The sequence below is a fragment of the Alosa sapidissima genome, chromosome 1 (assembly GCF_018492685.1).
Source record: "Alosa sapidissima isolate fAloSap1 chromosome 1, fAloSap1.pri, whole genome shotgun sequence".
NCBI lineage: Eukaryota > Metazoa > Chordata > Actinopteri > Clupeiformes > Clupeidae > Alosa > Alosa sapidissima.
The window spans coordinates 35915908-35942662 of NC_055957.1; the positions used below are offsets into that span (position 1 = coordinate 35915908).

The window sequence follows — 26755 nt, forward strand, 5'->3', positions numbered from 1 at the left end:
GTGAAGTCTAGGTCACGTCATAATTGGCAACTTAAATTTTGACTTACATTTCTCGTTGATAAAGTGTAACTCCGGAGTATAACAACTAGGGTTGCAAAATTCCGGGAATTTTCAAAGTTGGAAACTTTCCATGGAAATGAACGGGAATATATGGAAATTAACAGGAATAAACGGGAATTAATGGGTATAAACTGGGAATTTTTAATATGGCAAGTTAGTCTATTAAAGGGAACTTAAATGTAGTGGATAAAACCCCATCTTGCAGCATAATATTAGACAACCTGATTTAATGCAATTTCAGTTAAATTTCTACCCTGCACATACATCAATCCCATGCACACAGCAATCAGCATAGGCTACGAGACATTAAGAAAACCTATGGTGCGTTCATGTGCATGGGGAAAATAAATTCCCAGTGAAAATGTCATCTCATGTGGAAATAACTGGTGTGAAGCTGGGGAAAGTTTGCAGAGTTGCCCAATTATGGGCTTGTCATCACTTTTGTCCTCATTCAAATGGGTGTACTGTACGTCATTTTGCATAAACTGTAATGGGACAATTAATCTGTCTGATTAAGCTTGACAATTTATATATAATTTACATAATCTATAAGGTTTGGTTGGCGTGGTATGTTGTGTCATATATTTTTTTATTTGTTTTACCATTTTCTGGGATTCTGACTGAACAAACTGATAGTCAGTCAATGTTCCAACCAATCAGATTTTGTTGTTGAGTGGCGTGGTGTATCTTGGGCAGTTCAGTGTTTTAGTGTTGCTAGCTTAGCACACTAGTAAACCATAGGCAGAGAATGGGATTCCCGCTAGCATGGTAGCAAGCTTTGTATGCTAAGCTAAGCGAAAATACGAACAAACAAATCATATTGCTTATTACGAAACAAATTGTTAATGTTTGTATATGAAACAGTAGGAATTACCAAAATTTCCCAGTTAATTCCCGTAAATTCCCATAATTTTCTTTAATTCCATGAAAGTTTCGAATTTGGAATATTTCCAAAATTCCCCAGCTTAACTTCCCATGGAAAGTTTCTGGTAAGTTTCTGGAAATTTACCGGAAATTTTCCAACCCTTTGCAACCCTAATAACAACCTAGGGTCTATTTACAGTAGTTAACAACTTCAAACTTGATTGAAAGCAAAATTAAGTATAAGTATATATACTCTTTTGATCCTGTGAGGGAAATTTGGTATCTGCATTTATCCCAATCCGTGAATGAGTGAAACACACTCAGCACACAGTGAACACACAGTGAGGTGAAGCACACACTAATCCCGGCGCAGTGAGCTGCCTGCAACAACAGCGGCGCTCGGGGAGCAGTGAGGGGTTAGGTGCCTTGCTCAAGGGCACTTCAGCCGTGCCTACTGGTCGGGGTTCGAACCGGCAACCCTCCGGTTATAAGTCCGAAGCGCTAACCAGTAGGCCACGGCTGCCCAAATTACGTTAATTGGTGGCGTTTTGAGCAGGACCGTTTATTTGCATTATCGCTAATTGGGCTTAAAGTGATGCTAACAGGGCAAGGTGCCACGATAGCCATGTTGCCAAGGTAGCCTGGGAATACCCATACGAACTTTGGGCAAATTTGGGATTTGATCTGCAGGTCCGTCGGGCCAAGATGCCATTGAAGCCCATTTCTAATGTCCCTAAAACACGGGCACGCATACAATTGCTAATCCGGCATGGACGTGTATTTCTTTGAAATTGAGTAAACAACTGCATTTAAAACCTTTGTTTACAAGATTGCTACACTTTTGAAACAATTTGGTAGTTTAATGTACCAATTTAAGTTTAATTTTACTGCTAGTTATGCCCCTGCTGGAAGTCGTAAGTCATTGAACTTTTTCCACACCCAGTCCCTATAGGCTATTGTGAAGGTCTGGGTGTTCCCAGGCTAAGGTATACCTACCAAAAAATGTCTAATTTCAAATATACACTAGTGCTATAGGTAACAGTGCAACCTTTGTGGACAAAAAACATCACCAACAGAATAGCGTACGAGAGCATTTCACTGGGATTATCAAGCAGGCACCTTCCTTCATCTGCGTTTCACTGAATTAGGCCTAGTCCCAGTGGAGTAGCAGTGATACCCAAAAGTGTTTTCAACCGGCTGAGCAGTGTGTTGTGAAAGACCTGTCGAAGGCAGCTGTGAGGTCCAGCAGTAATAAAATGCTGACATGGCCTTTATCAGCCGCAATGAGTAGGTCGTTTATAACCTTGACCAGGGCTGTCTCGGTGCTTTGCTTAGCCCTATAACTGGACTGAAACACTTCCCATAGGCTGTGATCAGTCAGGTATTCTTGGAGTTGTGAGGCTACAGTGTGCTCAAGAAGTTTGGAAATAAATGGCAAATAAATTACATTTGACCACACCTTTACTTCTTTCTCAGATCACAACAGAAATGTTCAACGGCCAACAGTCTCAAGCCATTCTTGTCCTCAAACTGTTAATGCTTTTGTGCATGGAAACAGGACTCCACATTAATGGTTGCCCGGTTACTGAATAGCCTAGGCCTAGATGGTGGGCCAGTGGATTAAATCAACAGCTCAGCCTCCACATTTTTCATCTGGTGTTCTTCTGCCATCACAAGAGGTCAAACTGCTGGATTTAACTCGCTGATCAAGGAAATAGTGACTTCATTCAATGCAAGGAATTACAGCCTCAAAGGATTACACTGGTAAGCCAACTATTGAGCTCATCAACCCATCATTCATTCCAAGAAAAGCTTCTGCAAATGTATCCTAGTTACAGTCATTTCCAACCAAAGTTTGGCCCAAACAATCCTGTTTAAAAATTATACTTCGACAGTGAAGTTCATGTCTGCCCTTGACTGTGTGTCTAGGCTCACAATAGGCTACATGATATATATTTCACTAACCTCTTTTGTCATTGTAGAAGCGTCTGTTTGGAACGCAAGAGCAATCATTCCATGCTTATATGCAATATAGCGAAACAACACCCAAGCAAATCAACTCAGAGAACCCAGACCTTTCTCTGATGTGTAATGCATTTCAGAGCTCTTCTGGCAGTTATATTTAGCTCTGGGTCATTGCCTTCATTAAAATTACAATACCTAGCAGCCTCCGCTGTCAGCTCCTCAGCCAACAACCTCCAAACCGTGTGCTCAGCTGTTTCCGCTACATGTGCCCTTCTAGGATATCAACACAGCACATCTCTGTTGAACCATGAGATCCCTGCAGCGTGTACACAACTGTTTCATGTACACAATCTGTGTTACACACACCAGGATGTTAACAATGACATTTCTGCACAGCCGTTCCTATGTGCCCTAGCCTACGCTTCACAGCGGTCTTCTATTTCCTTATTCATCCTCCTCTGCTTACAACAAAAGTTGTGCTCCTTGGCCCCCTCTCTCCTTCTCCCACTATCTCTGTCAACGACAGAGATTAAGATTAAGAGCCTCGTCATTCTCTCATCACTCTTGACTATTGCCGTATGATGCACTCACTTATTCTTACGACCGAATATGTAACGTTAGACCCACGCGAATGACAACTTTTAAAATACCAACAAGCCACGCGATCTGATTAAAATGGCAACACGTTCATGCAATGCCGTTCATAGATTAAGTTATTAAACCCACTGGTAAGCACAGTGACACAATTGGTGTCATTTTGCCACTGAGAACACCTGCAACAGGTACAAGTAGACAACTATTCACAAGCACAACCAAGATATGAGCAACTGTTTTCTTTTTTCGACTCAGTGATGTGATGTGGTGTGTGTGTCGTTTATCTCCCACAATTATAATCTAACTAACAATTAGCGTTCGGGGTTTCAAGTTAGCAATGTTTGCTGTCCGGGCTACCTTGTGGTGGCAAGCAATACCAAACGTAACTGATGTTTAACGTTACAGTGAACTGATCACCAGTTTATTGTGAACCAACTAAAGTTAGTTAGGTAAAATGGACAGTACGAAGAGACGGGAACCGACTAAAGTTAAAATGTTGTCTTCGTAGATGAATGTCACTGAAAGATGTTAGTAATGATAGCATAGTTAGCTATATCTAGCTAGTGCGAACTGGTAACGTTAACGTTAACAAAGGCTAGTTAGGGTTTCACACCAGCAACAACCCACTTTCCCCAATCAATAAGTACAGTTAGGAATACCAGTGTCGTAGTAAGAGGAATTTCAAGGTGTCAGTGAAGCAAAGCCGTTTCCAGGCAAAATTTGTCACACAAATTAAACTGATCTGGCGTTAACGTTACGATCAATGAGGCCAGTTTTTAACACGCCACTTTCCTGCATAACATGCGGGCGTTATGTTTCCCTTATTTGGGTAGAAAGGGCTGAGACTTGGCCCCTTTTAATGAGTTATTTGATACCCGACACAACGTACATCCGAATACTGTAATTCAATGTGCACCCTTACCTGTTACTACGTCGCTTAAGATGGGGATGATGGCGACGACATGAAAAGTTGTCAATCTTTTGGTTGCCACTCACGACTCGCTTTTACTATGCTACTTACATTCGCGTGACACTTTGTAGAGCGAGAAAAGGCGCGGGTTGGGCATCCGAGGTGACTGAAACTGACGAGAGACGGTGTTTGATGAATGAGTTTATAGACCATGAATAGCCTAGTGTTATTGTTTTTCATACCTGTTGCGTTAGTCATAGGTTACATGATGGCCACTATAACACCTGGAGAGTTAATACGGTAACTTCAAATCAGGCGGCAGAATAACCCATGGGGGCATTAGGAGGATTGTTTTTTATTCAATAAAAAATTACATATTCAAATTTATAAATTATCGTAAAATCCAGAGTTTGCATAAATCATTCATTATAGGCCTGGCTTAAGGCTTAAGTCTCCCCCTGGTGGACATCGACCATTCGTACGCTATCTATACCTTCCCTGATGGCCAACTGTGTCTGAGTGACCTTCACTGGGCTTCTCAGGCTAAATGTGTGCCGTTCAGGGTTTCGTTTTGTCCTCATTATGCGACACCCTACCCCCATCGCCCTCCACCCCCACAAGAGGCTGACAATTTCGGTCAAAACTTGGTCAAGGTTTGTGCAGTATTGGTTTAAACACCAAGGAGAGCCAAATTGCAGCGGGCGCTGTTCAGCTGTTCAACATCAAGCAGGACTGCAACATCCCAGAGGTTCCAGCTAATGTTGGCTAGGCTACCATAGGGAATGCTACATGATGTACACCAACATCAGAAACATAGAACGAGCCCAGAAGAAGAGAGTAAAAACAGTCGAGAATGTTACAGGTTTGTAATGTGCATTTCAAATTGATGCTTTTACATAAAGTTTGAAGTTAATATTTGAACATGTTGCTGGCGCATCAGGTTAGGTTCAGAGGGCAATTATAGCTGTTGGTGGTGGTAAAGTACATGGCTGAGTTAAGTATATATACTCTTTTGATCCCGTGAGGGAAATTTGGTCTCTGCATTTATCCCAATCCGTGAATTAGTGAAACACACACAGCACACAGTGTACACACAGTGAGGTGAAGCACACACTAATCCCGGTGCAGTGAGCTGCCTGCATCAACAGCGGCGCTCGGGGAGCAGTGAGGGGCCTTGCTCAAGGGCACTTCAGCCGTGCCTACTGGTCGGGATTCGAACCGGCAACCGAAGTCCGAAGTGCTAACCAGTAGGCCACGGCTGCCCCAAGTTAACCTGGATGTGTTTACACTAAGACTTAATAGAACAAAAACAGTGATGAACTTAAAGGTTGAATTTATGTCTTTATTGAATTTATGTCTTCATTTACATTTACAAAGGATGAAATCAGTTTACAATGACAATAAGGAGCACAAAACAAACACTGTACAAGACCAAATGAACAACAAAACAGTAATAGTCTGGCAGCTTGGAGCATTTTGAACAAAGTAAAATAGGCTATATTTTAACACAACTATACCACTTCAAACACATTTTAAACCATCAATGAGCTGCCAGACTAACTGTAAAAGAACACAAACTAAATAATATATGCACAATTATAATGAGCATCACTTACTTACCACCCAACACCAGATCAGCAAGAACAGAGTCCACTTCTCAGCTCCAAAGCAGACACACTGCCTAAAGTTCTCCATGTACTCCGCTCAACTGTACCAGAGGTTCCAAATCGCCTAAAGAGAGCACCACATCTCCCAAGACAATATATCATATGCAGACGCGAGCGATACTTTACTCAAAAACATGACCGGAAGAGGGTCAAGGAGAATCTCCAGCACTGCGAGACACTCACCGCTGGCAAGCTGCTTCTAGCAGCAGAGTTAAGAAAAGATGAAGACCTGATTCTTCACATTCGTGGAAGGGATCTTGTTGCCTCAGAAGCGGTGTACCATTTCAGGTAGGGATGTAATGACATGGAAATTTGACAGCACAACTATAGACACACTGACACACACATTGAAATATGTTTACTAAGGTTATACTATTAATTGCAGGTGCTACCGTAACTACACTGCATTCCTCTACAAAAAAGAGCTCCAAGACCGCAAAGGACAGTGTCAGTTTGAGACTGGATACAGTCAGTTTAGCACAGCGGTTGTAGAGGAGAGGCTGCTGAGGAAGCGGCAGGTGGTGAAATGAACAAAGTTAAATGCTTTGTTTAAAAAATGCGTCCATGAAACGGAAGCACTTGATATCTCTACTTACCTATCTTCAGCCTTAAAAGCAAGAATGAAAAATACCTATCCTTTCCTAAAGTTTCAAAGGTTGTCAAAGCATGGTTTTGTATATGTAGAAGATTTGACACCACACGAAGTGGTACAAGATAGAACCACTTCAGACTCATCATCTGCATCGGAATACTCATCAGATGAAGCCGAGACTATACAAACTGATGACACAAATGAGAGGAGACTCTTGTTTCATGCAGCTAGGATCCTACGAGAGGTCATAGAGGACAACTTCAAGTCAACCCCTAAACTTATATGGCCACCAACAGCAGAACAGTTAACACTTGCCTCTGCCTCAAGCCTTATCCCAAATAGGCTCTTTAACTTTATAGCCTGGACTGGCATGAAAACGGAACCTTGCACTGACAATGAACGAGTGAAAGTCAGTGAAAAGGAGAAGATTGTCTCAACGTGTCAGGACATTTTGAGTCTGTCCACAAAGGGGAGATGGCTTATGCCTAAACATTGTGCATTAACTATGGCAGTGAGACACCTGACTGGATCAGCACAGCTGATCGGCTTACCAAATGGTCTGGGGCACTGTTCCTCAAACTCACTGGTCCTTGAACACGACACAGCTCTGGCACAGCTGCAAATAGAACAGGGTGAAACATACATCCCCCAAAATATCCAAATTCATAGCCAAGTTACTCTAGTTTGGGATAACAATGATTTTGGATAGGAAAAATTGTCTGGAAAGGGTACGACACACAACACAAATGGCATTATAATTCAAAAAACAATTCAATTTCATAAACCTACACCTATCAATCAGAGCCTAAAAAAAACAGAAAGAGATCTCTTGATCCACCCCCTACTAAAATTGAGACCTACATTAGAAAAAAGAGGACCGGCCCAGAACATTTTGGAAAATGTGTGGATTTTTTTTTGGAGTACCACACAACATCCAGGAAAGTAGCACAGAGATTAGATGTTGCCTACACCCTGATGAAGACTACCACCCACTCTAAAATCCTTCCTGGATGGACTGGCTTCAACACACTCATCCTTGGAGGTTCAAATTCCACCACCAACCAACATTGGATACCTTCCAGTGATTGAAGTCCTACAGAACTGGGAACTGTACAAACCATTCTGAAGAGGTCAACAGAAATAGCAGACAAATTAAATCTTCAAGAAATAGTTCTAGTCTTTGATCAAGCCATATATGCCAAAGCTCAAGAGATACGGTGGAGTAATGAAACATACAAAAAAAGACTGGTTATCAGAATGGGTGAGTTTCACACCTGTATGGCTTTCCTGTCCTGCATTGGCAAGCGTTTTGGGGATGCTGGCCTACAAGACATTTTAATTGAAGCTGATGTTGTTGATGCTGGAGTTCTAACAGGTCACCAATACAACAGAAGCATTTGGAGCCACAAGTTGCTGTGTGAAGCGCTACAGAGGCTACGCTGGAAAGCATACATGGAGAGCCTACCTCACGACCAGAGAGAAACCGCTTTAAGTGTTGCTGCTGAACTCCAGAGGGCCTTCCCTAAGGAGGACTTTCAAGTAATCATTCAAACAAAGGAGTTCAACACCATCCTTGAGGGCTATGACACATTCAACAAACAACAAGGGAGTAAAACATTCCAATTTTGGAGTTCTTACATTAAGATGGTGGAGGATCTGTTATGCTTTATCAGGGCCACACGAGAGGCGAACTGGAGTCTACATCTTTCCTGTATCCGTATAATGCTGCCATGGTTCTTTGCGTATATGACAGGGTGAATTACAGCCGATACCTATCAGCATACTGGCTTGAGATGAACATTCTACCGGACACTCATCCAATAATCTACACTCAGGTGCAATCTGGTGATTTTGTGGCACAAAGGCATATGCCTTTTCCTGCACTGCATGTGACCAGGTTATAGAGCAGACAGCAAACAAGGACTCAAAGACCAAAGGTGGACTTACAGGGTTTACTGCAGAACAAGGGAGCAGTCCACAGGTGGACACTGACACAGCACAAGAGAGCAATAACAACGGAGGTCAGGAACATGGCTGGGCAGAACAACACAACAAGACAGAGAACAGAACTGGAAGAGAAAATAATGACTCAGGACGAACAAGATGTTCAGAACATTATGTCAACCATTCAAAACATGCTTAACCTATTCGATCAAACACTACAAAGAGATTTACCACATTACATCAGGTCAAATAGCTTTAGACTCAGTCTCTGTTGATCTCTTAACTGCAAAGGAGAAAGGAGAGATGGCATTTGCACAATTCTTTAAACAGCGCCTCAATGCAGATGAGGTAGAATTTCATGCACCACTGAAAAAAATGAAACTCAAGACATTTAAGGACACAGCTACATCAAGTGTCACCAAGGTGAGAGACCGAGAGATTGCCATCAAAGCAGACAGAGAACTTTTTGCAAGGCTAATTGTGGTTGGCACAGTGTGGAAGATAGACATTGAGGAATGCTTGTCTATAGTCTTGGGCCCTTTCCTGCAGCCATTGCAAACATTGATGGCTCTCTGGTTAAAACAGACAAGGCCAAATTAATGCACTTTTAGAGGATTCATCAAACTCGCTCCCAACCACAACTCAGATACCAGACGGTTCAACCTTGGTGTATGATGCAATGGCATTAATATATATATATATATATATGAAATTATTTTTATTGAGTTTTTTCTGGTATCCACATACAGTACATTCAAATTAGACTTACAATGTATATATTGCAATGGCATTAATACAGACAATGAAACCCCAAAATACATTTCGGACACTTTGCAATGGGTGTGCTGAAGTACTTGATCAATGCAGCCAAATTGAGTAAATCTAAAGTTGTTCATTTTGTTCCTGACACCTACAAAACAATAAGCACAAAATGCAGAACGCCACAGACGAGCTAAAACAGGTTGCCAGCTAACTACCATATTCCCCTGACCAGAAAACCCCAAAGCAAGTTCTTGTCTTGTGGTGCCAACAAGGAACAATTACAACAATTTATTTATGAATCATGGAGCAAATCTGGGAAGGACCACATTGAGGACATCACACTGATTGTTGGGCATGGGTCTGAGTGTCACTCAATCAGAATTAACGGCAGTGGTACAGAACTTGAGGTATTCCCAGTGCCAGCCTTGTATACAATTCAAGAGGAAGCAGACACCCGAATGCTACTTCACTCTGCCGATGCCTCCAAGTACAGCGCCAATGTTGTAGTCAACAGTCCTGACACAGATGTCTTCATACTTTGCCTGACATTCTGCAAAGCCATTGGAGTAAACCTGTATTTCCACACAGGGGAAGGGGGAAAGCAAGCGCACTGTTGATGTTCAAAAGATCTGCAGACAGCTAGGAGATGAAGTTTCAGATGCCCTAATTGGCCTCCACTGCTTCACTGGCTGTGATTCAGTGAGCGCATTCTATGGCATTAGCAAGGTAAAAGCAATAAAAACCCTGCTTTCAAACAAGTTTGAAGATGGGGATGGCGACATGAAAAGTTGTCAATCATTTGGTTGCCACTCACGACTCGCTTTTACTATGCTACTTATATTCGCATGACGCTTTGTAGAGCGAGAAAAGGCGCGGGTTGGGCATCCGAGGTGACTGAAACTGACGAGAGACGGTGTTTGATGAATGAGTTTATAGACCATGAATAGCCTAGTGTTATTGTTTTTCATACCTGTTGCGTTAGTCATAGGCTACATGATGGCCAGGCTACTATAACACCTGGAGAGTTAATACGGTAACTTCAAATCAGGCGGCAGAATAACCCATGGGGGCATTAGGAGGATTGTTTTTTATTCAATAAAAAATGACATATTCAAATTTACAAATTATCGTAAAATCCAGAGTTTGCATAAATCATTCATTATAGGCCTGTCTTAAGGTTGCGAAGCCTATTACAATGCATTAATGATTTTATTACAGGAGTTTACAGTAAATTAGGCTTAAGTCTCCTCCTGTGGGGTGTACTACGAATCTTGATTAGTGAGGTATGTTGCGCTCAAAGCCAGGCTATGCTGTGACACGAAAGTGGATCTGTTTTAGTGTCGCTATATCACCATGGTATCTTATGCTGTCAACCAAACCTGGTCAGGAGGAGGTTATGTGCTAAGTTATAGCTCAAATCGTGTAATCTACCGCACACTGACCAATCAATTGTCTTAAAAACGAAGTTATCTCACGTGTAGGATTCTGTCATATATCTTACAGGTGGAGCTCCGCCTCTACTAACATTTTGAATCTCGAATGCACTTTAATAGTGCTGTGCGTGCAAATATCCCACTATGGACGTGCATACCATACAACAACTGATGACAATTGATTTATTTGATGTTATAGGTTAGACACAAAAAATGACCGAAGTGTAGATTAAGCTATCGCTCATGAATGCGGAAGTAATTGTTTTTAAATAGAGGCGGTCTTGTGCGTCTCCACGTTACACGATTGGCCAAAGTCATCCCAACACCGAGAACGCGCACAGATCTGAGCTGAAAGCCTAGTTTGACAAATATATCACAACTGCAATCGTAGTATCACTTAACGTATACCCCTGAGTCAAGGCTTTGTCAAGCCTCGATATGTCTACATAGCCTAGATATGTCTAACGTGCTTCGTAGTATACCCCACTGGTGGACATCGACCATTCGTACGCTATCTTTACCTTCCCTGATGGCCAACTGTGTCTGAGTGACCTTCACTGGGCTTCTCAGGCTAAATGTGTTGGCCGCTCAGGGTTTTGTTTTGTCCTCATTATGCAACACCCTACCCCCATCGCCCTCCACCCCCACAAGAGGCTGACAATGTAGCCTACTTATTTGTTTATTTTTTCACAACAAAGATTAATTCCATGAATCTGTAGGGCCTTGTTCTATATTGAAGATGATGCATGTAAGCCTATGCATTACAAAAGACAAGAGAATTCTGAAGCCAGATTATCATTTGTTTAGTAAGTAGATGAAACACAATGGATTAAGCCCTGTTTGGTAATCCTATTCTAGTATATATATAACTCAAAATTGTAGTCAATAGCGGGACTACTGTGCAATCTCCAAGATATCTCACTTTATGACATGTAAGGCACCTTCAGGCACTTTGGGCCTGCACTTCGATAACAATTGCACCTCTGAGGGAAAAAACAAAAAACAGAAAAAAGAACATTTTGATGGATGCAAACGTCCAGGCACTATGGTCTGTCCAATGGTCACTGATTTACTTTTCCTATATCATATGATATTATATGGGGTCATCCCTATTCCCTGGGTCCTATGTTCTATATCATATGATAGTATTATATCATTACCTATATCATATGATAGGATTATATCTGTTGGCTAGGCTGTCATATGAAACCATTTAACATCTGTGAGCGCAAAGATCATTAAAGAACCCTCTCTTTCTCTCTATCTCTCTCTCTCTGTATATATATATATATATTATATACTAGGGGTGAAGCATATACAAAAATCATGGTATGATGTGTACCCCGGTTTACTCGGTTTACCGGTGTACCACTGACAATATTTTTAATGCGCAATGGGAATAGTATTTTGACATGAATTGACTAAACTGACATCCGCAACATAAAATGTTTGTGTGGGAACTCAAATTTGAAACATGGTTTGCAAGCAAAAAAGCCTACTGTAAAGACTATTTGGTATGCATCTGTATTGAACCTAAATGGTTCAGTACGAATATGTGTACCTTTACACCCCTTTATATATGTATGATGCTCATGCATCATACGCCACACTCTTTCACTCTTTATCAGTTGCATAAAACAGGAAGTTTGTCAAGACAGGAAACAGAGCATTGAGGTGGCGTTTCATGAAGTAACTGAAACGCGGGACACAAAAGAACAGATGCATGTTTTCAGTGGACTACAGGCATTTTACATTTTTTAGGGTAGAGTGTTTTTTTTTAATTCTATATATGTAGGATGTGAGCACCTGTCAGTCTCAGAGCATATTAGTCTGTCTCTCTTCCCTCGTGTTTGTCATGACATGTGCCGCACTTACCAAACTCCTCGTGGTCATTCTCGTGGCATTCATCCTGTGCCTGCCAGAGTTCTTCTCTCCCCGAGGTGGGTATCTCAGAGGGGTATGTGGGACATGCAGCTCCTCACATGGAACATTTAGACTGGGTGTCCTGAAGGCATGTGACTTTGTTGTGGAATAGCTACACCTATTACTAGATATTTAATCACATTTTGTCTTTTAATCCTGAAAATGTAGCCATCCAAAGTAGTCTTCTTGTCATACATTATATAAACTGTATTAATGCTTTCAGTAATCTAAACATCTGGAAAATAAACAAAAGTTTGGCATATGAAGTTTTGTGATAAAGCTCACCTCATTGGGTCGTCACAGGCAGTACTGCAACTGTTACCTCATTTCCACCCACAAAGATACTAAAATAGGTCCCTATATGGTCTGAGTCTGACATTAGACCATTTAGACAGCTAGCCAGGCTAGGCTGAGCACTTGACTCTTCTATCTAATCCTATTTGACAGAGTTTTACACTTTATTTGTGGGGAAACCACCTGAAAAAGAGTGGGATTAAGCAAATGTTGTCTGTAATGATTCTTTTGCTTTTGCTGAAGATAGGTGCATCATGAAGAGATGGGTTGTGAGACGGTGACAATCATCAAATTATCTCCTAATTTTTGTCTTTGTGACATCCACTTATACTATAATTCTGTCAGGAGTGAGCTATACTCTCTGATATTTTCCTGCATGTGAAGTGAACTCCCAGATATTGGAAATGAATATCTCGTAATCTGAAATGTATGCACCTGCTTAAAAGGCACTATTATGAATAGACCAGATTAATACAGCAACAGAATATCTCTTTCTTTTGAGCGCACACCAATTTATGCCATCACATTTTGTATTGGAATTCAGTTAGATCGTCAAGATACACAAGAGTTTTACTTCTCAGTGAACAGTCAACACCCAATCTGTCTATCTCCTGTTTAGGGTTAAAGATATCCTTCTGCTGTGAGAGCTTCAAGCCTTGCGCAGACCACTCTGATGGTGGGTGTGAGATGTCAGTGGGCACGTGGGTGAAGGACCAACCCTGCAGTGGAGAGACAAATACCACAGAGCAGAACATCTCATACTGGCTGTGTGAAACACAGACCGACCTAACAAATCTCTTTGGAAATGGCTCTGTTGTAGGTAGGTGTTACGCCTATAGCCTTTTGGTGTGCATATACAATAAGCTTTTGATTGGCACTCATGTAAATGGCACTGCTTAGTGCACAGTAGCCCGAAAGGTACATGATGTAAGTCGCTATGGATAAAAGTGTAAGTGCCAAATGAATAAATGAGCCTAAAATAAATGAGAAATACTACATGAATGTAATTTGTGAAGCAACTATCAGACAATATTGGTGTGTGTGTGTGTGTGTGTGTTTTATAGCTGACTTTGTCTCTTGCTTCATTCCCATTTGTTATAGACCCACTGGAAGTGTCTCTCTTGGTCCAGATTGACAGTCCCTCAGCACGTAATGTGACCAACCATTATCATTTGAAAAATGCCAGTTCTCTTATAAGCTCAGAAACCCATCAGGGGCTCTTCCACTGCTGTATGAGCCCCAATGAAACCCAGAACCTCCTACAGAATAGCACTCCTACTCCACATCACTGTCTCCTACATGTTCAACGAAGAAATCAGACAGAAACCTTTTACTTCCCTCATCAAATGAAAGGTTAGTGAGTATATGCAGACAAACCTGCTGAGAATGCACGCTGTGGTTAATGTTTAAATACTGGTTAAATGTTGTATGTTCTGTTTCTGTCTTCATATATACATGGTCAACAAACTGGCTCTTAAATAAACCTTACCAAGGTAAAGGATTCCTTACAGCAGGGGTTCTCAAACTTATGGTGCCAAGGAGCCCTTCTGTGAGAGAACATATTCCAAGTACCCCCTCATAATCGTAACAATTAAACATATGCTTACTACCACTTGTACACTTAGATGGCATTTGTATTCTCTGAAGTTGTGGCCAGCTTCGCTATCCCGCAGTAACTTGGTCTTTTTTCAACTTTGGATTTTGTGTTGACAGTATGGACTGACATTTCTCCACATTGCCATCAGCTAGCTTGCTGGCAAATAAGCAAATCTAAGCAGCAGTAAGAATGGTTCATCGTGACCTGAGTAAAGTGATTCAAGTGATTCATTCATTCATTGACGTGATTTGTCATAATCATATCAAAGTTAGGCTATGGGTGGGAGCAATAGACATTTATTCATTCAGTAAATGTCTCTTGCTCTCTCCCACACTATTTGTTTGTTTTATTGGTGGAAAGTGTCATCATAGATCATCTAACTCATCTCATCACATCACATCGTCATCATCATCATAAATATGCATTTTTAATGATAAAGCACAACTTTAGCATTCAAAGCTAATTGTTTCGCGGACCCCTTTGGCTATGGGTCACAGATCCCACTTTGAGAACCAGCTGCCTTAAAGGGTTCCTTAAAATGCTGCTTTAACCAGTCATATTAAAATGTCCACATGCAGTCACACACAAAACTGAAACTGATTGTTTCCTTCCCTCTTTCACCCAGGAAATGGACAATGTCTGAGCCAGCGTGTGTGGCTTGCTCTTGTCCTTGTTGTGATATCTATAACGGTGGTGACTGTTGTTTATCAGACTCTCTGCAGGACACTGCTTCTGAAGAGTAAGTACCCTTGTTTTGGCTGGAGATTATTTTGGGCCTAGGCCTATAAGACACGCTGATACTCGTGCAGTGTCTGCAAAGTGTAAACAATGTAGATATACTGTATACTTAAATGGTCTTATCAATTTATCAATCACAGATGTAAGTTATATTGATGAAGATATATTCTTTTGCATTAGGAAGAGAGAGAGAGAGAGAGATAAAGAGAGAGATGGCTATGATAATGGCTCTGGTTCCAGCAATAATCCAATTTTGACATTCAACCAATTTTAGTGCTTGGATTCTATTCCTGTAAGATGTATGTACAAAGCATATATAAGATATGCTTTGGGGCATGTTTAGTCACTCTCAATCGCTCAATTGATAGGACACTTCACACTACTCTTGCTTGACCTTTCCTTTTTCTGCCATTTTGTGGATTATTTTATTTGCATTGTCTTGCATGTAGTCAATAAAGCTAGATGACACTGATATCCAGCCACTTCGTCCATCCCACTTGCTCCTCTATTACTGTTTTATTTTATTTTACTCTACTTTTGTTGGCAATGTCTGTCTCCTGCTGAATGTATAGTGTGTTTTACTAAGTGTACTGTCTACTTGTACTGTCCCTGTATATGTTGCTTTTGTCTATGTTCTCTTGTATACTGTCTCTGTCTGATGTTTTTATGCTACTCTTATGTCGATATCCTTTTGTCTTATTGTACAGTGTCCTTGGGTGACTTGAAAGGCGCTTTAAATAAAATGTATTATTATTATTATTATTATTATTATTATACAGAAGTGGTTAATTTTAAAAATGTGTTGGGTATTTCTACACAATTTCACCGTATCCTTTTTGTAGAAATTATGTTTTTGTTCTTAATTCTATGCTAAATGGGCACCAGGAACAACATAAATATTTTGTGTAAGTCATGTTGGTGCTCTTTAGTGAAATAACGCTCTTTTTTATTTTGTTGAAGGGAGAGTTGAGCGTCTTCCTGACAGTGCAGACCAACCTTGTCGTCGACTCACCATCAGAAGAAGTACATGTAAGAATTCTAGTTAGAACAGTGAAGATAATATGTAAAAGGTGAAAGTGCCATCATGAATGTTATGTGTGTTGGTCTTGCAGAGCTGCTTTCATCTTATATTAATGTTCACACTGTTGCTTATACTTCCCTTATGCTCTCTCCCTCAGCATGTGCTGACATACCAGATCTGGCATTACCACCCAGAGGCTCCGCAGGTTCCAGCCTTTTTTACAGTTCACTTACACATGTACATTTGAAACAGTCACACAGCATATTCTTTGCCTTATCACATACAAGCATGATCTATAATGGCACTTTCTCATATAGCAGGGCCTTAGAAGGAATCAGGGCTCGACAGTAATGGTTGATCGGTTGCCCTTGGCTACCAAATTGTGATTTGGTTTGCTTTGGCAACCAAAACCTCATGCCTGGTTGCCAAGCTGGCAACCACTTTTAACCACTTTTAAAAGTTAACGTTTAGCCCTGGAAGGAATAGTAAACACATGCTGTTGTTCAACGGCCAGCAACAATATTTAGTGCAGATTCCCTCTAGTGTACAACTGGAGATTTGCATGCATGGGGGGAGAGAAGACTTTCCAACAATGTGCTCTGGAACTAACTTGTATTTTACACTATATGGATAGACAGTCAGTGTTCCATGTTGAGAGAGAGAGAGAGTGCATCCAGAGCCATAAAGGTACCTAAAGTGCATCTATCCGAAACCATGTTAGCACAATACTTCAGTCAATTTGGAAATTACTAATGAATTTTTATGATTTTGATCATTATTAACATTATTTACATTATTAACATTATTTTGTCTGTTTATATTTTCATAAGGAGATGTGTTCTCTGAAGTCTCACCCCAGGAGGAAGCAGAAGATAACATCTGGCCTTCCCTCCTTCCTAATGGTCCTTATGTGTATACAATTTACCTAATCTCTAAATCACCATACAAAAAATATTGAACAAATAAGACTAATATAACTTGTCATTTTTCACAACAGAGACACTTCTTAAAGTCTACAGGTGTAGGAAAGGTTTGTTACTTATTCCTATTGTTAACAAATGTGTTTGGCGTGTGTGTGTGTCTGTGTGTGTGTGCGTGTGTGCATGCGTGCGTACGTGTGTGTGTACAAGCAGATTTGGTCTTTATTTCCTCACACTCATTCAAGGTTTGGTAAAGTTGCTTACTGATAAGACATTAATATAGGTTACCACAATATAGAAGATAGTAGAATAGTGTGAGAGAGAAAGAGAGAGTTGAAGCTTATTTTCTAACTTAGGATACTTTGAACAGGACTCTCACCTATTCGTGAAGTTGAAAATCATGAAGTCAGTGGCGAGGTACAAGGTAAGTGACTTCAAAATAATGTGTTTGTGATGTGTGTTCCCAAAAATATCTAATTTCTGAATTCACAACTAAATTGTTGTAATGTAATGTAATGTGTCTTATTGCTTGTCTTACACATACACACAAAAGTAAATTATATTTTCAAATAGCCGAAATAGTAGTTTGAAATGACTATGAATAGACTATAGTGAAGTACCTGTCATAGTTTTGTCTGACTACCTTCTAGAATGTGGGGGCTCACTGCTGCTGAACCAAGACTTCAGTCACAGTCAGTGGGGACCACTGTGTAAGTGAATCCATAGAACATCGTTAGAAGTTATTGTGGTGGATTAGTTACAAGGATGCATTTGATTAAATGATTTAGCCATTCATTTAGCCTTTAGCCTTGAATGATTAAGAGTCATCAGCTGCTGAAAAGGCAAGCCAACGGTTTTGGCTGAGATGCTTACTTGGGGTCATTGTAACCTGAATTGACTCTTGAGATTTTGAAATCTTGTTGTTTTGTCTGAGTACGTTGCTTCTCGGATCATAAATGGCCACAGCAATGAGGAGGATTGACTGAAGACTTTGTACTTATTTTGTTAGGGTGTTTCTAGTACTCTTTACTGCCATGACATATTATTCATCCCATCATCATCCATTTTAAAGAAATGATTTGTATTTATTTCTATTTAAACATCTGCCCTCTGTTATGACCACAGAGCATGACAGAGCATCAACTGATCAAGTGTCTTTCTTTCTCCCCCTTCTTCCTGTATTAGCTCAGCTGCACCACCGTGGACACCCACCACCCCTCAGTTTGATGTCTGTCACACGAGAGGATGAGGAGGACTGGTATAACTGAACGTGTTTGCGGACATCCTTCATCTTCAATAATATGGCTCTTGATTTCATTATCAGGAAAACATTCTGGTGGACGCATTGTATGGAGGGACCGTTTTTATGGCAAATTTCTTAAAAATGATGGAGAGTATGGTACTAGTGTGATGTACACATACATTACCACTTTAAAATAGAAACATACTGTAGGTGGGATTGTTTTTATTCACATATTAAAACATGGGTTTCTACAAGCTCATACAAGGTCCACAGGAGGAGTAGATAAGCAAGAAGCAACTGTAGGGCATTATGCGCTCATACAGACACACATCTGCTGTAGCCGGCCCCGTTATCAGGTCACTGTCCTCCATGTGGAGTCATGTCTGAGGGCAATATATATGTTGTGCAGATGCTTCAATCCGAATAATCAAATATACAGTTCATTTTTTTTTACATAGGTATTAGTTTACATTGGAGTGAAATACATAAGCTTAGATAAGCTTCTTTAATGATTACTGCCTAAGCCATCTTAAATATAATATTCACTTCCTAAATTTCCCTTCATAATATAAAGATGAAATCTTCCAGACAAAATATTCAATACTGAATCAAAATATAGAATACTGATAATGAGTTTTGCCATCAATGCAAATTCTTAAGCCAATCAAGAAAAAGTAACGACATGATCTGATTGATTTGTATTCTTGTGAACAGACACAGTTCCTATTGGAGACACAGCTGTGTTGTAAAACAACAAAACTTATCTATATCTAAATCTTTACTCTTTCGGTGAAAGAAAAACATTGGCGATATGTACATTTTCCACCTAACATATACATAGAAGGGAACCAATTCAATTTCTAAATTTCATGATGGTAAAACAGCTTAGGCACCAATTGTAACATTTTTGTCTATATTACAAAGTAGCGGTTCTGAAACGCAAGTTAGACCAATGAAAATCTTTTAAGATTCAAGGAAATGTCATAGACAGAGTAGTAGCTTGTATATTCAAATGGCACCATATTGTATGGAGGGAGTTCTCATGTTTTGTTAAACAAAATAAGTAAACAAGTGCAAATCACATTAATATTGTATAGTATTATTTAAAAAAAATGAGAAATATAATTTATGTAAAATAAATGTTTTATGGAATGGAGTCACTGTACATTTCTTCAGTTTTAGTGGGTGTATGGAATTAAGGATATGTCAATATCAAGAATTAAGGCTCAAAAATGTTTAGGTATAACCTAAAACCTTTGGCATATGCTTCTTGAGCTATAATGGATTTGGCCAAAGCTGCCCCTCCACATTTATTGGCATCCTGGCCAAAGTTGTGTAAAAATTGGTATAATAAGCATCTTTTGGTCATTTATTATGAGGAAAAATCCAACCCTGAAGTAAATAGATATTTTTACCAAAACACATGTGCCATGATTATTGACACCCCTGTATTTAAGGATGACACAGTATTTTACAACAGTGTTCTTTGTTTTAATACCAAAACACTTACTTTTCATTTCGTCTGACCATAGAACACAAGTACCTATTTTTATAGCCATTTCCTAACTAACAGAGGTCAACACACTCCCTTCATTTGAATTGTGTATTCTCTTGTCTTTCACATGTTGAAGAATGACTAGGGCATTTGACCTCTGCACAAATGAAAAAGAAAAATATTTTGTTTATAATTTTCTAGGGGTGCCAGTAATTGTGGCACATGTTTTTGATAAAAGTTTGTATTTCTTTACGAGATATTATTTTTTCTCACCAAAAGATGATTTTTATACCTTTTTAAGTCAACTTTACCAGGCATGCCATTACAGTACATGGTGAGGGCACTGTAGTCCCGTCCAGCAACTGTTTAGTAATTACAAAAAACTCTGAAATCTTGGCAATGCAATAGAACAAAGTCCGACATTAATCTACATTTTCTTTAGTTATTGCAGAAAGCTCTTCTAGTACATACAAACACATTCACACACAAGCAACATCAAACACACACACACACACACATACACAATGAATCAACTGAGAAATGTTATAGCCACAGAATCTATCCATTACTACAATCACGGTGTGCATGCTAGTCTGTGCTGACTGTATCTGGATGCTGTTTGGTCCTGCTGATTTGGATGTGTGATATCTGCAGGATTGGCAGCAGCAGCTGGAAGGCATTGTGGATGTAGGTGGTGCTGTTTGAACCCTGTAGAGTATGGACAGGAACAACATGATGTGCTTTTGGCCTATTATTGTGTGAAGACTTATGAATTATCCAAAAATGTTAGAAGTGAATGCCAATATGGGAGCTTGCATTGACAAGTATAATGTCTTAATAATAATGGCACTACATCCCACACATTCCAAAGTCAAAGTCTGTTGTATATACACATGTGTTTCAGATTGTAGAAGGATGTATGGTGCGATCCACTTACCTCCAGAGTCACACTATCCACAAGGGGGTTCAACTCTTCTGCTTTTCTGTGACACTGCAGTATACAGAGAATTAGTGAAGAGCCATAGCATAGATTTGATTTTGCTGTTTTGTGTTTGTGATGGTCTTACTTACCCCCATACTAAGTAAAGTATCACAGAACTTTCTGGCAAGGCAGTCCACCTCCTTACACATAGCCAATGTCAACCTGAAACATCAGCAAAGCCAGAATAAGACACTGTGAAAGGCATGGTCACAGCTGTTTGTTTTTTTAAAGTGAACCGTTGTACCGTTGTAGGATCACAGAGGGGAGCAATACTAAGCTACTGAGACTCGTTGTTACGATATTGCAATGTTGACTGTAGCAGACACTTTTATTAAAAAAAGACGTTTTTGTTTGCTTCCCAATCTGTGAAAATATACACAGCTGCCAATCTATTTAACACACACACACACACACACACTTTACCTGACAAGTATGGAGGCTTGCTCACTCGCTGCTTTCTCCAAGTCTTGTCCATGGAGGATTAATTCTGCCACCTTATGAAGTTGCTCTATGCTGCGTGCTGTCACTTCAGCCAAGCTACCCACTGAGGACAGGTACACGTGCTGCACAATGCATGAGTGCACACACACACACACACACACACACACGCACACATATGCACGCACACAGTTTACAAAACTTTTTTGTAGTAAAATTCTCCAAGGATGATTGTTCATATGCTACCTTATTCAGCACACAAAGTAGGCTGTTTTACCTCCACGCAGTCAGAAGCATCCTCTTGGGTCTCTCTCCTCTCCTCATTCTTTCCTTCGCTAGAAACGCTTCCTTCTTCCACATTCTCTCCTGAGTCTGTGGAGGGGGCGGACTCCTCACTTTTCTCTTCTACAACAGCTTCCTCAACAGCCTCCATGGCAACAGGCTGCTCCACCTCCTTCACCCAGTCATGTGCCCTGACCCGTGCCTGTGTGAAGTATGAAGTGTTAAGAGTGTCAGCAGAATGCCTACAGTCCTGCAGAATGTTTAACGTGAGAATATTTTGGTATACTACACGCTGTAACAGTGCAGGATAGAGGGGGAGCCATGTTTAGTAAAACTGCACCTTGTTGAGTTTATCTGGTGTGGCAGCTACATGGAGCTCAAAGAGAAGCTCTGTGAGAACACTGACGAATTCTTCCCCATTAGCTGATAAAAACAAATAAACACACACACACACACAAACACAATACAGAGAGAGATGGAGAGAGAGAGAGAGAATGAGATCATTTCATTTCACTCTCACTGTCTCTCCTCTCAAGTATACATGCAGTAAATGGGTATGAAATGTCCACCACAGCTTAAATTAAATCCCACAGAATTGCACCATTGGTTGTTCCAATCAGAGACATACTGTTCCTTTGATTGCAATAGGATTATCCCAATCTAGCTACGTATGACAGGGCCCCAGACCTGACTGTCTGAGGGACTCACAGAAGTGGGTGGTGGAGCCTATTTGGGAAGAAAGTAGATCACCGTTTTCCTCTAGTGCTGGGGCCTCTTCCTCTTCATCTCTTTTGATGAAGATCTCCTTTATAGCAACCAGTTCTGTCTTCAGTTTATCTAACTCATCCTCTCCCAGGTTGGACAGTACAGCCTGCACCTGAGAGAGAGAGAGAGAGAGTTACATGCAGTTACAACTACGCCACTAGTCCCACATGAAGTGTTCCAAATAGTGTTCCAAATAGGTTTGGTAGGTAAAGTCTGTTTCAGTCTGGACCACTATCTGGTCAGTTTGGACTACTGAACACTTAAGAATGACTTTGATCTGGAGAGTGTGTGCTCCGGTACAATGCATGTGGGTTGGTGTGTGTGGCAAACCTTGGCCTCACTCTCATTGGACAGGATCTCTAGAGCTTCCAAGTGAGACAGTCCCTGATAGTCATCAAACAGGATGCTATAGTGGGCTGTTGGTTCAGACACCAACTGATTGCCTAATCTTTCCCGTTCTCGCTCCTTTGCCTCCTTCAGCATCTACATACCCAAAATACACACACACACACACAAAGTTGTATTATCTAAATGAAAATGTTTAATTGCTTACTTGTTAAATTACCTGTTTAATTACAGTTCTTGCCAACCTCTAACCACAAACAGAAAAAAACATTTTTACGATACAGAAAACAAAACAAAAAATCTACGAAAAACTACAAAGCAAAACACAAAAAAAGAATTCATACATAAGATGTTTATCTTTCTTTTTCTCTCTCTCACACTCTCTCCCTTCTTTACCTGAGACAATGACACAGTCTTCTGCATCAGGGTCTTGGTCTTCTTAAAGCCCGGGTCGCTCTCTGCTAAGACGGTCATGGTTTTCTTCCCAATGAATTCCAAAGCATCCAGGCCACCAGAAATCACAGACTTGCCCTGATGGAGTGATCGATACAGGATGAAAACTGAAAACATGCTTGCCGACATCCGACTTTAACATGTGGAGTAATTTGTGATTTCTGTCAGTCAGCTTGCACAGCACACAAATGACAGAAGATGGTTACTAAGTGATGAAATAATGAATGGGGCAGCGAAGGCGAGCGCGGACGGACGGCCACTCACAGTGTTCTGCACAGCGCTGGTGATGGTGGAGAACACGCCTTTGGCCGGCAGAGAGGCCAAGGTGGAGGGTGGAGTGAGCTCCTCTGGTCTGCTGCCTTCAGCACAGGACCCTGCGGCCTCCTCGGCCTCTTCACACAAAGAAGCCTGTGGCAGGCGCAGGGCCACACCCGCTTTCTCTCGCACTGAACTCAGGCTCTGGCCTGAAAGTCAAGCACACATTTTGTACAGACCAAAGAGATGAATGGACTCCCCAAAATTGAGCTGCCACGATTACTCACCAACAGTGGAGGTAGCACTAGTCAGAAGGGACTTCCCCCACACACCCCAGCCTCCCCAACTTTTGCCTGCAGTGTCCACGGATGGCTGTACGAACAAACACACATCAAATCCCATACAAGAGAAAGATGGTCATAAATTCTATCAATTACAAAATGTTGCACAGATTCAGTACCTACATTCTCTCATGATGTTCAGAATGCAAACTTGTGAAACAGAAGAAGGTTAGCCCACCACTCTACAGACAGACACATACAGGGCCTATATAGTGCTAATTCAAAGTGGGATTTAAGTCATAATTCAAATTAAATATATCTAGCACGTGAAAACACAAGTAGGAGTTAACTTTGTAAACACTGTGTAATAACAAGGTACTTGCCTATTCATGCAGTTAATAAAGAGTGAAGGAAAACTGGATTAAACTGGGATTCTATGACATGTAAGTACTGATCATTATATTATATTAAGCTTTTGTTTACTAAACAACCTATTGCACTAATGTTTTGACTGGTCTTAAAAGACTGCCCCTTGAATCTCAAAACACTGGCAAGGTCCCCTTGACATAGACAAAGATCACCATTGTCCAGTAGATCACCATTGTCCAGTAGCCAGCTGGCTTAGAGGTAACAGCATGTGCCAGTCTCTTTGGTGACAGTCTACAAGATATCAGCCAGAAGCTTTCACAGCTGAGCCAAAAGGATACTGAGATCAAAAAAAATTAATCAGGTGACACATGCTGCATCTTTCCGGTGAACATTTGGGTTTTCACAATCCATATCCAGAGGGCTTGTATTTGTCAGCTGGTTTGATACAATGCATTATGATCCGGTAACCCAGGAAAGTCTTCAGCATTTCCTAAAACAGCTCCCAATAGGGAGTAGCAACGCTGAGCCAGTAGCACTCAGTAGATTTAACTAATCTACTAAAACATGTTCCCCGACATCCGACTTTAATATGTGGAGTCATTTGTGATTTCTGTCACTCAACTTTGCACAGCACACAAATGACAGAAGAACTAAACTAAAGTTCTTAAATTGAGGGGAAGCTGGGATAAAATCAACAGGATATTTGGGAGTTAGTAGCCACAGAATACGTGACCAGTGTGAAGGTGCCTTTAACATTACCAATGCAGTGTGGCCTAACTGAACATGGCTGAGAAGATAGAATTCATGGGAGAAACATCTGCATCACTCAGCCCGAACTCAAGACAGCTACAGATTTCCTTCGGTTCAAGCAAAAACTTACAGCATGTCTATGAGGTTGCTCATCTTAAATAGCGAGTTTAAGTAGGCTTGTTGCTTTGATTAGCCTATCTTGCTCAACTGCTATGCTCTTAAATGGTTTTCAGATACTAGCTGTTATCATTCAGTAGATTTCTTACTTTCAAAATAAAAAAAAAACTGCATATTCAAAATATATAATTAATAATAGTTTTCAATAGTGTGTACAAAAATAATTTTATACATACATGGCAGTTTCTACCTCAAACAAGTCTCTCTGAGGCAAGTCAATTAGCTGACATACATCACACATCATCCCACACAAACCGTATCCTACCTCAGGTTCCTCTGATCCATCAGGTTCCAAGTTCACAGACTCTCTGCATTCAGCTACCTGACCCTCAGCCTCAGTGCCTGGCTGGTCATCCTGAGGATATAGTGGCATACTAGCGGAGTTGCCCTCATCATGGTAATCAGTCTCTTGTGGTTCATCTCCAGCCAGTGAAGGTTTTGGATTTATGGGAGGAGCTGTGTCATCTACACAAGAAGGAATATCCTGCTCTGAAGAAGTCTTGTCTTTGGGTGGGCCCATGTCTTCGGATAATACAAAGTCAGAGATAGAGGAGGCATCCTCCCCAGCATTGGTCTGTGACATGGTGCTCTTAGATGGGAAAAGAAGGAAATGAACATGAATAGGCACATCTTGTGAAGTTGGAGCAAATTCTAGCCTATCTAAATTTAAACCCTACATTTGAAAACAGATTCATAACTGTGCCGCATGCCTGATTTACAAACGAGCATCCTCAAAAGTCGCGGCCATATAAGACTAGGCCTAACTGTCAGATGTCTCCATCTAGCGACAAAACTAACTAACTAACTAAATAAATAAATAAATAAATAAAAAGTGAAGAATCATGATCGGAAGCTTTTTATCAACACAAGCTAAGGGGAACATAACCTATCCAAATGAGCTGACAGTTCATTTCGTAAATTAGGCTACGGCAGTCTGGGAGTCAAAACAAACCAACCCAACAGCATTATTATCGGACGTGACAACTAAGTTAGTTTGAACGAAACTACTCGGTTTAGCCTAGGCTACCTCTGGACATTAATGTGGCTATTCGTAAATCAGGTTATGGTGTTGTTTTTGCTTCTAGACATAGGCCGAATAACTCATATAGGCCTCCAAGCAGACATAGCCTAACAAAATCAACAAATAAGCGAACTATCCATTTTAGCCTTCTAAAATGGAGCTGCGCAGACAAAAAGCAATTCAGCAAAATCCAGTGCATGTCGATATCATACGCACTATTCACAATTACAACATAGCAAAGACGTTTGCTGTCGTTTACTGTAATGTCTGAGATGCCTTACCAATTCCTTGGTCAGTCTCTGATTCTCCCGAGTTTTCCGCCCAGTCAGTCAGTTCGTCCGCCACGTCGGCATCTAGTGCCATGTGTTGTTGTGAGTGACGTCAGGGGGAATAGGCTATGGTGTCATTAGGACCAAAGTTTGTAGTATAGCCAGTCCAGGCGATAACGTCCACTTGAAGACAGATCAATCTCAAAGTAGAACATCGTCTCAGCCCTGGGTGGGAATGCATTGTTTTTTACCAGCATCAAACATCTAACCCACTCCAGAGGCAAAACCCCACATTGCAAGGTGCAACTTTGCATTTGGAATGTCCTTATGTTCTATTAATAGACTA

General features: G+C 40.7%; 2 protein-coding genes across 7 annotated transcripts; one reads left to right on the forward strand and one right to left on the reverse strand.

The window, feature by feature from the left end:
* Nucleotides 1-5165: 5165 nt before the first annotated feature.
* Nucleotides 5166-19683, forward strand: LOC121713281. 5 transcript variants are annotated; one of them, XM_042097805.1, is made up of 11 exons: nt 5166-5255; nt 13628-13828; nt 14110-14361; nt 15231-15344; nt 16304-16372; nt 16522-16569; nt 17195-17266; nt 17362-17394; nt 17655-17708; nt 17935-17994; nt 18470-19683. In XM_042097805.1, exons 1-11 carry the CDS (start codon nt 5183-5185, stop codon nt 18550-18552), a joined length of 1059 nt encoding a protein of 352 aa, XP_041953739.1. In that variant the 5' UTR covers nt 5166-5182; the 3' UTR covers nt 18553-19683. The 5 variants fall into 5 exon arrangements, with proteins under 5 accessions (XP_041953739.1, XP_041953764.1, XP_041953729.1 ...); XM_042097830.1 differs by lacking the exon at nt 5166-5255 and adding an exon at nt 12451-12534; XM_042097795.1 differs by lacking the exon at nt 5166-5255 and adding an exon at nt 12460-12731.
* fam114a1 (family with sequence similarity 114 member A1) lies at nt 18733-26631 on the reverse strand. 2 transcript variants are annotated; one of them, XM_042097717.1, is made up of 13 exons: nt 26422-26631; nt 25385-25708; nt 23830-23914; nt 23552-23751; nt 23231-23365; nt 22820-22972; nt 22475-22601; nt 22065-22147; nt 21720-21926; nt 21428-21567; nt 21094-21166; nt 20960-21013; nt 18733-20730 (listed from the first exon to the last, which is right to left on the reverse strand). In XM_042097717.1, exons 2-13 carry the CDS (start codon nt 25700-25702, stop codon nt 20611-20613), a joined length of 1695 nt encoding a protein of 564 aa, XP_041953651.1. In that variant the 5' UTR covers nt 25703-25708; nt 26422-26631; the 3' UTR covers nt 18733-20610. The 2 variants fall into 2 exon arrangements, with proteins under 2 accessions (XP_041953651.1, XP_041953640.1); XM_042097706.1 differs by having other exon boundaries at nt 22433-22601; nt 26422-26630.
* Nucleotides 26632-26755: the final 124 nt, after the last annotated feature.

What these genes read in the sequence shown, in the direction of transcription:
- fam114a1 (XM_042097706.1), bottom strand. Translation starts at nt 25,702, where the DNA reads ATGTCACAGACCAATGCTGGGGAGGATGCCTCCTCTATCTCTGACTTT. An exon ending in AGGCTCCACCACCCACTTCT is followed by an intron (nt 22,148 to 22,432) that starts GTGAGTCCCTCA and finishes TGTTTTTATCAG; the next exon opens with CTAATGGGGAAGAATTCGTC. An exon ending in CAAGCCTCCATACTTGTCAG is followed by an intron (nt 21,167 to 21,427) that starts GTAAAGTGTGTG and finishes CTGATGTTTCAG; the next exon opens with GTTGACATTGGCTATGTGTA.
- LOC121713281 (XM_042097795.1), top strand. Translation starts at nt 12,647, where the DNA reads ATGACATGTGCCGCACTTACCAAACTCCTCGTGGTCATTCTCGTGGCA. An exon ending in CACCATCAGAAGAAGTACAT is followed by an intron (nt 16,373 to 16,521) that starts GTAAGAATTCTA and finishes TCTCTCCCTCAG; the next exon opens with CATGTGCTGACATACCAGAT. An exon ending in AGTCTACAGGTGTAGGAAAG is followed by an intron (nt 17,395 to 17,654) that starts GTTTGTTACTTA and finishes TACTTTGAACAG; the next exon opens with GACTCTCACCTATTCGTGAA.